At 46.5% G+C, this 16,609-nt stretch overlaps 1 protein-coding gene and 1 long non-coding RNA gene across 3 annotated transcripts in view; one reads left to right on the top strand and one right to left on the bottom strand.

The window, feature by feature from the left end:
- Positions 1-15,048, top strand: part of LOC310756408 (alpha-2-macroglobulin-like) — a 75,514-nt gene extending 60,466 nt beyond the window's left edge. For both annotated transcript variants that reach the window (XM_083600303.1, XM_083600302.1), the window contains 9 exons: positions 698-863; positions 1,295-1,527; positions 2,462-2,680; positions 4,498-4,625; positions 9,158-9,248; positions 13,080-13,148; positions 13,298-13,400; positions 14,285-14,326; positions 14,751-15,048. In XM_083600303.1, coding sequence (XP_083456429.1) covers positions 698-863; positions 1,295-1,527; positions 2,462-2,680; positions 4,498-4,625; positions 9,158-9,248; positions 13,080-13,148; positions 13,298-13,400; positions 14,285-14,326; positions 14,751-14,776 — 1,077 coding nt within the window. In that variant the 3' untranslated portion in view covers positions 14,777-15,048. The remainder of the gene's footprint in view (positions 1-697; positions 864-1,294; positions 1,528-2,461; positions 2,681-4,497; positions 4,626-9,157; positions 9,249-13,079; positions 13,149-13,297; positions 13,401-14,284; positions 14,327-14,750) is intronic.
- Positions 1,523-16,609, bottom strand: part of LOC310757412 — a 38,988-nt gene continuing 23,901 nt past the window's right edge. Inside the window, exon 3 of the long non-coding RNA XR_014545177.1 lies at positions 1,523-1,655. This is a non-coding gene — a long non-coding RNA (uncharacterized lncRNA). The remainder of the gene's footprint in view (positions 1,656-16,609) is intronic.

Here is a 16,609-nt window from a genome sequence, read left to right as displayed (position 1 = left end):
GCGCCCGCCCTGTGGAATGCCCTCCCATCAGATGTCAAGGAGATAAACAACTCTCTGACTTTTAGAAGACATCTGAAGGCAGCACTGTTTAGGGAAGTTTTTAATGCTTGATGTTTTATCATGCTTTTAATATTCTGCTGGGAGCCGCACAGAGTGGCTGGAGAAACCCAGCCAGATGGGTGGAGTATAAATAATAAATGATGATGGTGATGATGATGAAACTAATAAAGTGGCTTATTAGACACACCTTGGGTAGAAAAGGTTTCCAGTTCTAACCTAACTGATGCAGAGAAGACAAAGGTAGCCATGCTTTCTAACTGGGAAGATAGATCCCTCTCACCTTTAGGTCCAAGAGAGAAGTGAGATGAGCAGGAGGAAGTTGTAAACAGGATGCAACCTAAGACCTATCAGTATAAACATCGAAGAGGTAGGGAGGTCAGCAGAGAGGTAGAAGTGACAAGGATAGCCTGGGACTCTGGAGGTCTCTTTCTCGTTTCTTTTATCCCACACAAACCCATCTCAGTGTGCTGAGTTGCACCCAAACTTCCAGTGGTTGTGCTGAGACTTTGGTCTTCCCAGCAATCTGTGGCCAGGAGGCCTGATCCTGCCACTCAAGCCACCTCCAGTAGCCTTCTGTCAGGTCTCTGGAAATGGCTGCAGTGGCTTGAGACAAGCTTCTCCTTCCTTCTCTCCCCAGCACTCCGTGGTGCGCAACGCCCTGTTCTGTTTGGAGACGGCAACGCAGGCGAAGGAGATCAACACTTACACCAAAGCCCTGCTGGCTTTCGCCTTTGCCTTGGCGGGGAAAGAGGACAAGAAACAGGAGATGCTGCGTTTGCTTGATGGGGAAGCTGTGGCAGAAGGTGAGAGGCAACATCTTTGCCTAATAATAATAATAATAATAATAATAATAATAATAATAATTTATTATTTATAACCCGCCCATCTGGCTGGGCCTCCCCAGCCACTCTGGGCGGCTTCCAAAAAAATATTAAAATACTGTAATACATCAAACATTAAAAGCTTCCCTAAACAGGGCTGCCTTCAGATGTCTTCTAAAAGTCTGGTAGTTGTTCTTCTCTTTGACATCTGGTGGGAGGGCGTTCCACAGGGCGGGCGCCACTACTGAGAAGGCCCTCTGCCTGGTTATCTGAAGGAGTGCAGCCTTATATTAGTTTGATACCTGTTTTAGAAAATGCTTTTGGAGCCACTGGTAAGCCTCGTTTATTAAAATGCCTGTAGTGGTGCCAGGATCGTTTGACTTGCATGCTAATTCACCTCTCCCTTTTTGAAGCTGATGGCTCTCTTCACTGGCAGCGGCCTGGAAAGCAAGAGGCAGACGCTGACCTTCCATTCCATCGCTTGCCGCGTGCACCTTCCGCAGAGGTGGAGATGACAGCCTACGTCCTCCTAGCGTACCTGACCAAGCAGCCGGCGCCATCGCAGGAAGAGCAGGCGAAATGTGCCCGCATTGTCAAGTGGCTCGTCAAGCAACAGAACCCCACTGGCGGATTCTCTTCTACTCAGGTAAAGTTCCTCCCTCCTTTCCGGGGACCCAGGAGTGGAGGATGTTGGAAGGGACACAATCAGGCTGTTTTGGTTCATTAGATACAAGGAGTCCCATCAGGGCAAAAACTCCTCGGAAAGACATAGGCCTAGAGAAAAATAAAGGTCAGAGAAAGTTGAAAATGTTGCTGAAGTTTAGGTTCCTTGGCTCTAGATACAAGCTACTCAGACTCCATATTCTCACCATAATTCCCCATCTTACCTTAGTCACATGTTAATTTATCATTAATAGCTATATCCCATGAGGGACGCGGGTGGCGCTGTGGGTTAAACCACAGAGCCTAGGACTTGCCGATCAGAAGGTCGGCAGTTCGAATCCCCACGGTGGGGTGAGCTCCCGTTGCTCAGTCCCTGCTCCTGCCCACCTAGCAGTTCAAAAGCACGTCAAAGTGCAAGTAGATAAATAGCTACCACTCCGGCGCGAAGGTAAACGGCGTTTCCGTATGCTGCTCTGGTTGGCCAGAAGTGGCTTAGTCATGCTGGCCACATGACCCGGAAGCTGTACGGCAGCTCCCTCAGCCAATAAAGCGAGATGAGCGCCGCAACCCCAGAGTCAGCCACGACTGGACCTAATGGTCAGGGGTCCCTTTACCCTTTACGTTTAGCTATTTCCCACACCTCTTTATACCATTCTTCCATTTTATATTCTGCTTGCCCCTTCCACATCCTAGCTATCATAATGCGTGTAGCTGTCAACAAATTGGTGAGCAAGTCCTTGGATGTTTTTTTTTAAGGAAAGGGAGTTTAACCATGCTGTACTGTTTATATAAGTACAGCTGGAGAATGTTGAATCTGGGCCAGTATCTTGGACCAGGAAGCCCTTCAAAGGGAGGGCTGTCCTCTTCCAGAGAAAGACATATGGCTCACACGCCCCTCCCCGTGGTCTCTGTTGCAGGACACTGTGGTGGCGCTCCAGGCCCTCTCTCTGTATGGGGCTTTAACCTACTCCAGGAGTAGCACAGGCACAGACTTGTCTGTGCACTCTGGAGCGAATGCCCTGGAAACTTTCCATGTGGACAACACCAACCGCCTGCTTCTCCAGTGCCGATCTCTGCCCCAAGTGCCAGGAGACTACAATGTTGAAGCGACAGGAGATCGCTGTGTCTATATCCAGGTGGGTAAGTGCCCAGGCAGGGTACCTGGGAGAGACAGAACATGTGATGGTGTCAGACTTCGAGGAATCGGCTTTCTCCCCAGTGGCAGTAAATCAGAAGATCAAATGAAAGGAACGTCTTACCAGTTAGATTCTTTAATAATCACAGTGAGAGACAAAGATTGTGTCTCGATAGAATGGCGGTGCTCCCAATTAAGGCTCACTCCCCCCCTCCTTCCCAATTAATCTATGTCACTCCTACGTCTTGTAATCTGAGCTTATACCCTCTGTGCTTTCTGTTCTGAGACTGTCTGAGCTGTTCTCGACCGTGGGGAGGGTGGTGGAAGAATGCTGTCCAACAACTGTGAATCTGTTGACCCTCTCCCCCCAGTGTTTCTTCTTCTAGCTGTTCCCCATTCAGTATTTCCCAGCTGCTACCTTCTGAACTGTGCCCCTCTGCAAACCACTGCTCCAAATCTACGTTGTCTTCCTATTCCTGGGAAGATTCAGGATCAGGGGGAGGGGGTGGCTCCCAGCATTCCTCCTCAATGCAGCCCACCACAGCATGGTCACTGACAGATGGTTTCCAAGCCACCATGTAGTCCCAGGTCATACGAGGGAAGAGAGCTCCTGGCTAAAGCAGAGCGTACCCTCTCTGCTTAGCTCACCCTTCTATTTTTTTAAAAAATCGTTTTTATTGATTTTCCAATAAAAAAAATCCAATTAATATATCCAATCATAATACTCCAATTAAAATAAAAAAGACCAAATTATAGTCCAGATTATAATTATTAATTTTTTGGAGCTCCCCACAGTCTGGATCTCTGAAGCACATCTCCACATCTCATTCCTACCTCTCCTCGTTGTTTCCATATTTTCCACATCTCGATTTTAACGCTTTATAATTCTCTGTCCCCGAGTCCAGGATTCTTGATTGTGTCAAACATCATATACTTTCACCCCTCGAATACAGCTTTATTAGTATATCTTTTTCCAACTGTCTTTTTATCAGCGCAGCTTCCTCTGGCTCCATTCCAATCCGGGATGTTGTCCAAATCTGTTATCTGAAGTTTAATGGCGCAGCAACTCCCAATCATTTGCTCACCCTGCTACTTTTAAGAACTTTCTGCCACCAGATCATAGAATTGTAGAGTTGTGTAATGGCTTTAGGCGTTGCTTGTGCGTAAGTTACCGCCACTCTGGGCTAGGTTGCCTGGTTAAACCGTTTCTGTCTGGACAGCCATCCACTCCATGGCTGTTCAGTCGCTAGCAGAATCCGTCAGTGGGCGTTTCTTGAACCTCTTCCAGCAAAGTAGTTCTTTGACGCCAAGTCGCCGCCTACTCTCCCTGCGCGGAAGTCTTCTGTGCAGGGTGGGTGTGGGTAGCGGAGGACCTGTGCTCTCCTCGCTGGTCTCCTGCGAAGAGTCCTGGAGCCTCCTCTCTGCTTCCCCCATCGGCCCCCCTCTATCCCTGGTGTTGCGCTGATTTTCTTCCCCAGCCGGAGACCTGCCTCTCTCCCTGCTTGGCCCCTCTCCAGCATCGCTGTGGAGCCTCGCCTCCTCCTCTAGTTCCGATGGCAGTTCCCTGACAAGTTGGAAGGGACCCCAAGGGTTTTCTGCTACAACCCTCTGCAATGTAGGAATCTCAACTAAAGCACCTTCAGCATTTAGCCGAGTTTCCTGCATTGCAGGGGGTTGAATTAGATGGACCTTGCAGTCCCTTCCCACTCTACAATTCTATGATCCATGACAGATGACCACCCAACCTCTGTTTAAAAACCTCCAGGGTGTCCTGCTGCCAGAAACGTCTCACATACCTGAGTGCTGTTTCCCTTCCAGACCACCTTGAAGTACAACGTGCATCCACGCCCGGAGGACTCGCCTTTCAAGCTGGACGTGTACACAGTCCCTGAGTCTTGTGTTGGACCCAAAGCTCACAAAACGTTTGTCGTTGCTGTAAATGTCAGGTAATCCCGTCACAAAGCCCAGGCTGGTTAGCTAGCTGCATCTGTACAGGAGCACAGCATCTCTGGTCCTTGGTTCGGTTGATACTTTGCTCTGTTTCTTGAACTGTCTTACAAATTGTTTGATAATCGAGTTGTGTTGTTGTACTATGTTCTGGGGTAGCTAGTGGAGTCCTAGCAATTACACAAGGCCAGTTATTCATAAGGATGAAGCGTAGTTAAAAAATATCCTTAATAATAAACCAGCCATTTGGAACAGGCCCCATCTAAGCCCCTACAAACACTGTGGGGCAAACCATGGTGGAATCTATATCTATATCTTTACAGTACAGTCATACCTCGGGTTAAATATGCTTCAGGTTGAGTGTTTTCTGGTTATGCTCCATGGCGCCCCGGAAGTAACGGAACGCGTTACTTCCGGGTTTCACCGCGTGCACATGCGCAGACACTCAAAATGACGTCACGCACATGTGCAGAAGTGGCGAAACACGACCCGTGCAGACGCGTCTTATGTTCTACTCAGGATGTGAACGGGGTTCCGGAACAGATCCCGTTCGCATCCAGAGGTACCACTGTATATGTACTGTTGGATCGTAAAAAAAAACCCCCACTAAATGAAACCTCAAAGCCATTTACAAAAATGATAAAATTATCAATTAGAGGAATTAATAATTCCTCTAATTAATTTTACACTTAAAAAGTAAAAATCACATTAAAACAGATTCATCATCAACTATCTACACATCTACATGGGCTTGTCCAAACAAAAATGTTTTTCTCAAGTGGCAACAAGAGTATAATAAAGGCACCTGTCTGATATCAATAGTCGGGGAGTTCCAAAGTTCCAGATATCATTGATATAAAGCTCTCCCACGCCATCCCTTGGAGGAAATATCATCATTGGTTTTAACCATAATTAGGGATGGGGAGAAATATAATTCAGTTTGGATTTAGAGGCATTCAACGGGAAATAAAGGTCACTTTTCAAACCAAATTTTGAACCGAAGCACAACCATCCTTAGGAATTCATCCTTCTCCTAATTTTTGTAATCCGGTTCTTCAGCCAAGTAATGTGTGCAAAGCTGCGTGTCGTAGGATAAAATGTGGCTATAAATGCATACTTCGTTGAAAATAACATAAGAAAAACACATACAGTCGTACCTTAGTTCTCAAATGGAATCTGTTCTGGAAGTCTGTTCGACTTCTGAAAACGTTCGAAAACCAAGGCGCCGTTTCCGATTGGCTGCAGGAGCTTCCTGCAATAAATCGGAAGCCGTGGAAATCATGTTGGACGTTCGGCTTCCAAAACACATTCACAAACTGGAACACTTCCGGTTTTGCGACGTTCGGGAGCCAAAACATTCGTGTCACAAGGCATTTGAGAACCGGGGTACGACTGTAATATGAAGAAGAATTGTTTTGCAAAAAAAGTATGCATGAGGAAAGATTAGAATCATAAAATTCTAGAGTTGGAAGGAACCCTGAGGATCATCTACTGTAGTCCAACGCTCTACAATGCAGGAATATGCAGCTGTCCCATATGGGAATTGAACCTACAACGTTAGTATTATTGGCACCACGCTGTAACCAACTGAGCTATGCAGGCTCCTCAGGGACCACGAGAGTCACCTAGTCCAACTCCCTACAATGCAGGCATCTTTTGCCCAACGTGAGGCTCAAACTCACGACCCTGAGATTAAGAGTCTCACGCTTTACCAACTGAGCTATCCTGGACGAGTCCAGGGGGGCCAGGAAAGATTCCTGCCTGAAACCCTGGAGAGATGCTGTCCCTTGGTGTAGACAATATTGAGCTAGGTGGACCAATGGTCTGAACTCAGTATAAAACAACTTCCTATAAATATAAAAATGTGCCTAGTGGGAGATATTCACACTGGAATACTGATGAATTTTCATGAGGATTTTTTTTTTAATTTTTTTTTTAATTTGCAAGCTGATGTAGAAATGTGGACAACTAAATTTAAGACTGAGGAAAAACAAGAAACTGAGAATGGACATATCCATCCATGCTTAACCATAATAAAAACATTGAATTTGTAACCTGCCTTTTAAACACACACACACACACACACAAATGTGTTGTTGTTGTTGTTTAGTCGTTTAGTCGTTTCCGACTCTTCATGACCCCATGGACCAGAGCACGCCAGGCACTTCTGTCTACCACTGCCTCCCGCAGTTTGGTCAGACTCATGTTTGTAGCTTCGAAGACACTATCCAACCATCTCGTCCTCTGTCGTCCCCTTCTTCTTGTGCCCTCCATCTTTCCCAACATCAGGGTCTTTTCCAGGGAGTCTTCTCTTCTCATGAGGTGGCCAAAGTATTGGAGCCTCAGCTTCACGATCTGTCCTTCCAGTGAGCACTCAGGGCTGATTTCCTTAAGAATGGATAGGTTTGATCTTCTTGCAGTCCATGGGACTCTCAAGAGTCTCCTCCAGCACCATAATTCAAAAGCATCAATTCTTCGACGATCAGCCTTCTTTATGGTCCAGCTCTCACTTCCATACATCACTACTGGGAAAACCATAGCTTTTACTATACGGACCTTTGTTGGCAAGGTGATGTCTCTACTTTTTAAGATGCTGTCTAGGTTGGACATTGCTTTCCTCCCAAGAAGCAGGCGTCTCTTAATTTCGTGGCTGCTGTCACCATCTGCAGTGATCATGGAGCCCAAGAAAGTAAAATCTCTCACTGCCTCCATTTCTTCTCCTTCTATTTGCCAGGAGGTGATGGGACCAGTGGCCATGATCTTCGTTTTTTTGATGTTGAGCTTCAGACCATATTTTGCGCTCTCCTCTTTTACCCTCAATAAAAGGTTCTTTAATTCCTCCTCACTTTCTGCCATCAAGGTTGTGTCATCTGCATATCTGAGGTTGTTGATATTTCTTCCAGCAATCTTAATTCCGGCTAGGGATTCATCCAGCCCAGCCTTTCGCATGATGAATTCTGCATATAAGTTAAATAACCAGGGAGACAATATACAGCCTTGTCGTACTCCTTTCCCAATTTTGAACCAATCAGTTGTTCCATATCCAGTTCTAACTGTAGCTTCTTGTCCCGCATAGAGATTTCTCAGGAGACAGATGAGGTGATCAGGCACTCCCATTTCTTTAAGAACTTGCCATAGTTTGCTGTGGTCGACACAGTCAAAGGCTTTTGCATAGTCAATGAAGCAGAAGTAGATGTCTTTCTGGAACTCTCTGGCTTTCTCCATAATCCAGCGCATGTTTGCAATTTGGTCTCTGGTTCCTCTGCCTCTTCTAAATCCAGCTTGCACTTCTGGGAGTTCTCGGTCCACGTACTGCTTGAGCCTTCCTTGTAGAATTTTAAGCATAACCTTGCTAGCGTGTGAAATGAGTGCAATTGTGCGGTAGTTGGAGCATTCTTTAGCACTGCCCTTCTTTGGGATTGGGATGTAGACTGATCTTCTCCAATCCTCTGGCCACTGCTGAGTTTTCCAAACTTGCTGGCATATTGAGTGTAGCACCTTAACAGCATCATCTTTTAAAATTTTAAATAGCTCAGCTGGAATACCATCACTTCCACTGGCCTTGTTATTTGCAGTGCTTTCTAAGGCCCATTTGACTTCACTCTCCAGGATGTCTGGCTCAAGGTCAGCAACCCCACTACCTGGGGTGTACGAGGCATCCATTTCTTTCTGGTATAATTCCTCTGTGTATTCTTGCCACCTCTTCTTGATGTCTTCTGCTTCTGTTAGGTCCTTACCACTTTTGTCCTTTATTATGGCAATCTTTGAACGAAATGTTCCTTTCATATCTCCAATTTTCTTGAACAGATCTCTGGTTCTTCCCATTCTGTTGTTTTCCTCTATTTCTTTGCATTGTTTAAGAAGGCCTTCTTATCTCTCCTTGCTATTTTTTGGAAATCTGCATTCAATTTCCTGTATCTTTCTCTATCTCCCTCGCATTTTGCTTGCCTTCTCTCCCCCGCTATTTGTACACACAAATGTACAGAAGGCAATTGACATAAAACTGACACACAGGACAAAATGATGTTCCTTTTTTATCCAACCAACAAGCCCATTATGGAGGTTTCCCTGACAATCGGTGACTTCCGCAAGGGAGTAACTGGACAAACATTTTGTCTCCAGCTGCAACACAGTTGGGTCCCTTACATTGCTTTGCTTTGAATGTACAGTGGTACCTCTGGTTGCGAATGGGATCCGTTCCAGAGACCTGTTCGCAACCCGAAAAGAACGCGACCCGTGTCTGTGAGTCTGCGCATGCACAGGTCGGGATTCACCGCATCTGTGCATGCACGTGACGTCATTTTGCTCATCTGCACATGCGCAAGTGGCAGAACCAGGAAGTAACACGTTCCATTACTTCCGGGTTGCTGTGGGATGCAACCTGAAAACGCGCAACCTGAAGCAAACATAACATGAGGTATGACAGTGTTAGAAGCCACATTGGGTGGCTGTGGGAGGTCTGGTGGTCAGGGATGACAAGCATTGGAGTTCTGGTGTGAGAATTCTTTCCTTTCCCTCTTTGATCTCTCAGTTACACTGGCAAGTGGCCGACCTCTAACATGGTGATCCTTGATGTGAAGATGCTCTCAGGATTCATCCCCGTAAAATCGTCTGTAAGACAGGTAATGGCTGTTTGTGTGGCAGTGCCCCCACCCCCAAAACTCCCTTGGCTATGTTGTTGTTGGCATCTGACTTGAGAGACAATGCAGTGCGCCTCCGGGGATGAAGTCAAACAGTTGCATTAGCACAGGGGTCCCCAAACTAAGGTCCGAGGGACTTGTTTATCTGTTCCCCCGCCGCCCGCTGCTGCCACCTGCTCTTACCCGCTGCACTGCGCTGCTGCCCACTTCCGGGTCAGAGGAGCACCGGAAATAGCTTGTGCGCAAGCGTTATTTGCACATGCACAAGCGTTATTTGTGGTCCACATCCGGGTCGAAGGAGGCTGGTGCACATGTGCACAAGCTATTTCTGGTGCTCCTCCAACCCGGAAGTGCGCCAGAAATAGCGTGTGTGCAAGCGTACGGGCACGTGCTCCCCCGCCCTCCGGCCTGCTACGCGATCGGCGCTGGAGACACCGGCCTGAGGCGCGGTAAGTTTGTTGATCCCTGCATTAGCAGCACCAAAGTGATCTTCCTGAGGCGCAAGCCTGGGCAGTGTGTATAGAGATCCTGGGCTGCCCAGAAGACAAGAGCCCCTCTTGGCCTCGCTGATGTGGTTCAATGGAAAGCAGAGCAATACATTTGGCACCAGCTTGGCCGCAGGAGTTTAATCTTAATTATTTACAATTTTTGTTTAACCCGCAAGAAAGAAGGGCCTTTTCTCTGGCTAGGTTCAATTCTAATCCTAACCTCCTTTGGGGTAGGTTTGTGGGTTTGGCAGAAGGAGATAGGATCTGCCCATGCGATGCCCACCTGGTGGAAACTCTAGCTCACACAGCCTTAACTGTAAAATGTATGATGACCATTTCTAGACCATCTATATATTCCAACATGGAAACCATCGACGGAGGTCATGCACTTCTTATTACAGGGGAGAGAACAGGAGCTCACCAAGACAGTAGCTAAGTTCCTCTATTTGATTCTTTGTCACCAAAGTATGCTACAGGAACCTGCCCTTGCTGGAAACCTCAGAGATGAGGTGGATTGCTCGCCCCTTCTGCCCTTTGGCAGGTGACTATGCCATTGGGGTGGTGACGAGATTGCACTGGCCTATCTATTCTGAATGTATTCTGAATGTTCTTATGTGATGCCAGGAAAGGGTACTTGACTTGAGTTGCCTGAAGGAGGTGTACTGTTCACTGTCCTCGCGGTGGCCAACCAGATTTCTGTGGGAAATCTGCAAGCAGGACCCAACCACAAGAGCACCCTCCTCTGATGTAGCTTCCAGCAACTGGTATTCAAAAACATTTTCCCAAAGCCATGGACACAAAGCATAGCCGTCCTGGCCGGAAGCACTAACAGTAATCCTTGCACTGACAGGCACCTGATTGAGAGAGCGGTTGCTGAACAGCTTGGTAGGTTTCTGGATGAAACATCGGCTCTCGATCCATTCCAGTCCGGCTTCCGCGCTGGTCATGGGACCGAGACGGCTCTGGTCGCCCTAACAGATGATCTCCGCAGGCAGCTGGATCGAGGCGGGTTGGGGCTGCTGATTCTTCTAGACCTGTCAGCAGCCTTCGACATGGTCGATCACGAACTCCTAGACCACCGCCTTGCCGACGTGGGGATCCAGGGCACAGTCCTCCAATGGCTGCGCTCGTTTCTCTCTGGTCGGGGACAGAGGGTGGCGCTTGGGGGGGAATTGTCATCGCGCCACTCCTTGGTGTGTGGAGTGCCTCAGGGTGCGATTCTCCCCGATGCTTTTTAACATCTTTATGCGCCCCCTCGCCCAGCTTGTCCGGAGTTTTGGGCTGGGTTGCCATCAGTATGCCGATGACACCCAACTCTATCTGTTGATGGATGGCCATCCTGACTCGGCCCCAGGCACACTGACCAGATGTCTGGAAGCTGTGGCTGGATGGTTACGTGGGAGCCGGTTGAAGTTAAATCCTTCTAAGACAGAGGTCCTCTGGCTGGGACGGGACGATATGGGATTGAGGGGGCAACTCCCATCTCTTGCGGGGGTGCAATTAGTGCCAGCACCGTCTGTTAAGAGTTTGGGTGTAATCTTCGATACCTCCCTCTCTATGGAGGCGCAGATTACAGCTATAACAAAGGCGGCATTTTTTCATCTCCGCCAAGCTAAGCAGTTGGCCCCTTATCTCTCTCGCCCTGACCTAGCCACTGTGATCCATGCGACGGTCACCTCCAGACTGGATTATTGTAACTCGCTCTACGTGGGGCTGCCCTTGAGACTGATCCAGAAACTCCAGCGGGTGCAGAATGCCGCGGCGAGACTCCTTATGGGGTCTTCGCTGCGAGACCACATTCATCCGGTACTATACCAGCTGCACTGGCTCCCGGTGGAGTACAGGATCAGGTTTAAGGTGCTGGTTTTAACCTTTAAAGCCTATACGGCCTAGGACCCTCGTACCTACGGGACCGCCTCTCCTGGTATGCCCCACAGAGAAACCTACGGTCTGCAAATAAAAACATCCTGAAGGTCCCAGGCCTCAGAGAGGTTAGGCTGGCCTCAACTAGAGCCAGGGCCTTCTCGGCTGCGGCTCCAATCTGGTGGAACGCTCTGTCACAAGAGACTAGGGCCCTGCGGGACCTGACATCTTTCCGCAGGGCCTGCAAGACAGAGTTGTTCCACCAGGCCTTTGGTCAGGGCGCAGCCTGACTCTCTCCTCTGGCAACCTGCACAGAATTTTGCTTAATGGTTGCCATCAACTTGATTTTAATTAATTTTTATAATGAAATATTTTTAAAATGTTGGATTATTTTGATTGTTTGACTATTTGATTGTTGTTAGCCGCCCTGAGCCCGGCTTCGGCTGGGGAGGGCGGGATATAAATAAAATTTATTATTATTATTATTATTATTATTATTATTATTATTATTATTATTATTTCTTCTTTGGTGATCACTCGTAGCCGAGTAAGATTGTCTTCCATAAACACGGTTTTAACAATGAGTCCATAAGTGTCTGTGGAGGCCAATTCTGGATCCACACATCCTTCCACAGTGGGGACATAGGTTTCCGGGCAGGAGTTGATCATGGTGAGGGTTTGCCAAGCGTGCCTTCCTCTTAGCACATTTCTCTCCTTCGTCCTGACTTCGAGTGCCTTCAAAGCCCATGACAACTTTGGTAAAGGCTGCTCTCCAACTGGAGCGCTCGCAGGCTAGTGTTTCCCAGTTATCAGTGTTTATATGACTTTTTTTTAGATTTGCTTTGAGTCTTTGAACCTCTTTTGTTGACCACCAGCATTACACTTTCCATTTTTAAGTTCAGAATAGAGTAGTTGCTTTGGAAGATGATAATCAGGCATCCACACAACATGACCAGGCCAACGAAGTTGATGTTGAAGAATCATTGCTTCGACAATGGTGATCTTTGCTTCATCCAGTACACTGGCATTAGTTCACCTGTCTTCCCAAGTGATGTAAACACCTCCTTAAAGACCTATCTATTTAGGCAGGCATTCACAGGCTCACAAGATTCATCACATTGCTCTGTTTCATTATTTATTGATATTTATCAAATGTTTTATTGATGGCCTCTCTGTTTTTACTTATGTATTTCTTTGTATTTTTTGGATTTGAGTGCTGCATTTTGTTGGTGATGTTGATGATGTTGGCATTAGTTCACCTGTCTTCCCAGGTGATGTGTAAAATTGTTTGGAGACACTGTTGATCGAATCTTTCGAGGAGCTGGAGCTTGATTTAGCACTATGTTGAATACAATATTTACACTCCTTGGGGCTTCAGGCAGAAGCAAGGATGGTGGCTTGTCACAATTACTTGGGAATAATAAATCTCTCTCTTCTCCCACCCCCCAATCCCCACCTCCAGCTAATGGGTAAAGCACAGGTCAAGCGGACAGAAGTGAGCACCAGCCACGTCCTTTTGTATTTGGAGAAGGTGAGTGGGGAGATGGGAAAGCAAGAAGTGCATCCTTTGGGGAATGCCAACAACTAGAACCCTCTGCCTGCCTGATGACACATTCTTGTGAGGTCTTGCTTTGCTGGGTGTGTGGCTTATAACAGCTTATCCAACCGGCTTTCCCACAGGTGGACAATGTGACCCAGAGCCTATCCTTCACGGTGGAGCAGGATGTCCCTGTCCAGCACCTGAAACCTGCCCTGGTGAAAGTCTACGATTACTATGAAACAGGTAAGAATGGGCTCTGGTACTGCAGAACTGCTCAGTATATAGTAGTGTTCCAAGCCACCCAAACTCTAAGCAGTGAGAGATTACACGGGTTCCAACCACTCCTCCAGGGTTCAGTTACCTTGGAATGAAGGCCAGCGCAGGCTGTGGTTTCTTTAGGATATGTTGTTTTCCCTACACACATATATACAACCTAAGCCTAAGCTGGAGGGGCTCACAACATTAATCCCCCCACCCCCCAAAAATATTGCTTCTCCATCACTCATAGCTTGGGATCCAGCACAGAGCAAGCATGTCTCTTGTGTCTCCATCTTCCAGCCATCTTCCAGCCCAGTTCACAAACACCACACTGGCTATTGTCCTCTTACCTAGGTGAAGTCCACCCATTACCCTGGAGGGCACGATCAGTTAGTTGTATCTCTCACAGCCTGCCTCATTCTTTTGGGATGCTGAGGAGGACACTTAAGTGGCCAGCTAAGTCATTGTTTTACAAACAGACTTGTCTGACTAGTTCAGCAATAGAATCCTCTATTAGAGTCTAACTCTCACTGGGTATAGGACCCCAAGATTTGGAAAAGACTCAGACTGACCTTCCGAACCCACAACAGTATTGTTTTTAAGGTTCATCTCACGCTTCTTACTTAGCTCTCAAACTGCCTTCCCAAAAAACCCTGTAAATCTGCCATGTTGTTGTTGTTGTTGTTTAGTCGTTTAGTCGTGTCCGACTCTTCGTGACCCCATGGCCATACAAAAGTAATAGTTCTAAATGTTCTAAAGCCAACCCACCGAAAAAATCCACCAGACCAAAAATCTGGTGGCAGTTGGCACTGATGCAGGAAGTTGGCGGAGCCAGAGTCTTTCCTGACCATCTTTCATTGTATTTCCAGGTGACAGTGCTATTGCAAAGTACAGCACCCCCTGCAGTACAGGTAAAGTATGAACAGAGATTGCCTCTCACCAACCCTACATGTGAAGCAGATCAAAACCACAAAAGGCCTCTCTAGGCCAGCACCCATATTTCTTCTGTGTCCAACCCAGATGCCATTGTGTAGACCCATAGTCAGGACATGATTTAGGGTCCTGCACCAAAGTCTCTAATACTGGCAGCTGCATCAAACAAAAGAGCTAGCGGAATGGAGGACTGGACTCCCATTCTGCAGGATGAGGGGTCCCCAACCTGGGCTGATAGAGTTGGGAGAGGGACATGAAAGGGGGACAAACTGTAAATTCTCTGGCTTATGGGGTGGCTGGTCACCATATGGATGTTCTGTCTCTGACCCCTAAAACATCTTGGGCCATTTCTGGTTGAATGCTTGGCCAAAGGAGATTCTTGTGCTTTTCCCTCCACTGCAGATGACATTAAACAGGGGAATGCGTGAGGAATGAAGCCCATCAGTCCCAGTACACTCTGTTGGCATCTTCCTTCCACCATCAGACACGTGGACAGAGCAACCAGGACAGCAATACAGAGAGGGAAGCATTTATCCCAATACAGCCAACAAAAATCTTCTCTGCTTTGCTTGCTTATTCCACCATTTGAATAAGCCCTGTACCGACCTTTTCTCATTTTGAGATCCATTTCTACATCTGCTACTACTTCCCTCTATTGGATGAAAAAGAAAATAAAAGGAATCCATTCATTTCTTTTTAACCTGTCTGGCCTCATATTTTCTTCTGGCCCAAATCCAATACAGAATTAGATCTTGAGCTACATGTTTAGCAGCAAACTCATGTCTTAGAATGATGCTGAATGGCTGCAAAGTGTGTGTGTGAAAGGGGGGGTAGAAGGATCTGTCACTTTTGTTTCTCTCAGGTTCTCATTTTTTCAATCCTAAATCCAGTTCTCCAAATTTCTGCAGCAATTCACAAATTTTGTTTTATAAAAAAAAATCATCATGAAGGTGTTGGAATGCCAAGAAAATAAAGAGGTGCTCTTGAATGAGCTGTCAAGATGGTATACATCTAAACCAACTTTCCAGGATGCAATCCCTATGGGGTGAAGGGGGTATTGTCTCTTGAGGAGACAGGAGTCAGCTGAAATTCCCTCGTACCTAGAATGACCTACAGAGTCTCAGTCAACTCCTTTACTGCCTCCAGCTGAATGAAACCAGCTGTCCAGATAACTCCTGCCGTCCCAAGGTACAGCTTCTCCAATGTCCCATACACAGCAGAATCTCATGACACAGAGCCTTGAAATACAGACTTCCTGACCTAGACGTTCTGATCATTAGTTCCCAAAACTGGGTATTTGTAAGTCCAGGGTGCAGAGTGCAGCACAAGAGAGTTTGGGTCTCAGGTTTACAGAATCCAAAATTCCCAAGTCCATTTGACTCCTTCCCACCCCCCACCCCCACCCCAGTCATCTCCACAATCCCATATTCAAGATAGTGGTGCAACTCCTCTTCTCCATGAGAGGGGTTGCCTGAGAAGAGTCTCCAGGGTCTGGGCAGACACCCAGCTCAGGATCAGCTCCAGCAGTTCCTCTGGCACAGAGTCCCACAGAACAAGACTGGTATGCAATAAAGAGAATTATCAGGTATCTTAAAGGTACTATTGCTTACAAGCTGAAATTATCAGCACAAGATTCAGGTGAACTGGAGGTATGTACTGATGCAGACTAGGCACCAGATCTTAGTTATTGTAAATCCACTTATGACACACTATTTCTTTAGTATAAAACTACAACTGAACAATATTGCAGTAAGCAGAATATTGTGTCTGTTGCAAGTTCTGAAGCTGAATATATCAGTTTATCTACAGCTTTTAATGAGAGAATGTGGTTTAAGCAAATATTATTTGAAATGAATTTAGACATGCAGAAAGCTGCCACAGTATTTGAGGATTACCAAGCACGTATAAGTATGGCAGAATCTGAAAAGATTAGCAAAAGGACAACACATATAGACATCAAATTTCATCATGTAAAGGATGGACGTGATCAAGGAGTAGTAAAAAAATTCAGTATACCCCAACTGAAGATATGCTTGCAGATATTATGACTAAAGTACTGGCAAGAGATAAACGTGTGGATTACTTATTGTAACTAGAATTGAAGACTGTTCTGCAGTAAAGCTTTGAAGTGCATTCTTGTAATGGAGAGATTTCATTTCTTTCTTTTCTTTTTTCTGTTTTTAAAGCTTTATTTACACATTAAAAGTTACACATAATAAAACACACTGAAACACATTGATCTATTGTACAATAAAAAAGAA

This window comes from Podarcis filfolensis (assembly GCF_964270895.1).
Source record: "Podarcis filfolensis genome assembly, chromosome: 2".
Lineage (NCBI taxonomy): Eukaryota > Metazoa > Chordata > Lepidosauria > Squamata > Lacertidae > Podarcis > Podarcis filfolensis.
This window is presented reverse-complemented; position numbering and strand designations above follow the sequence as displayed.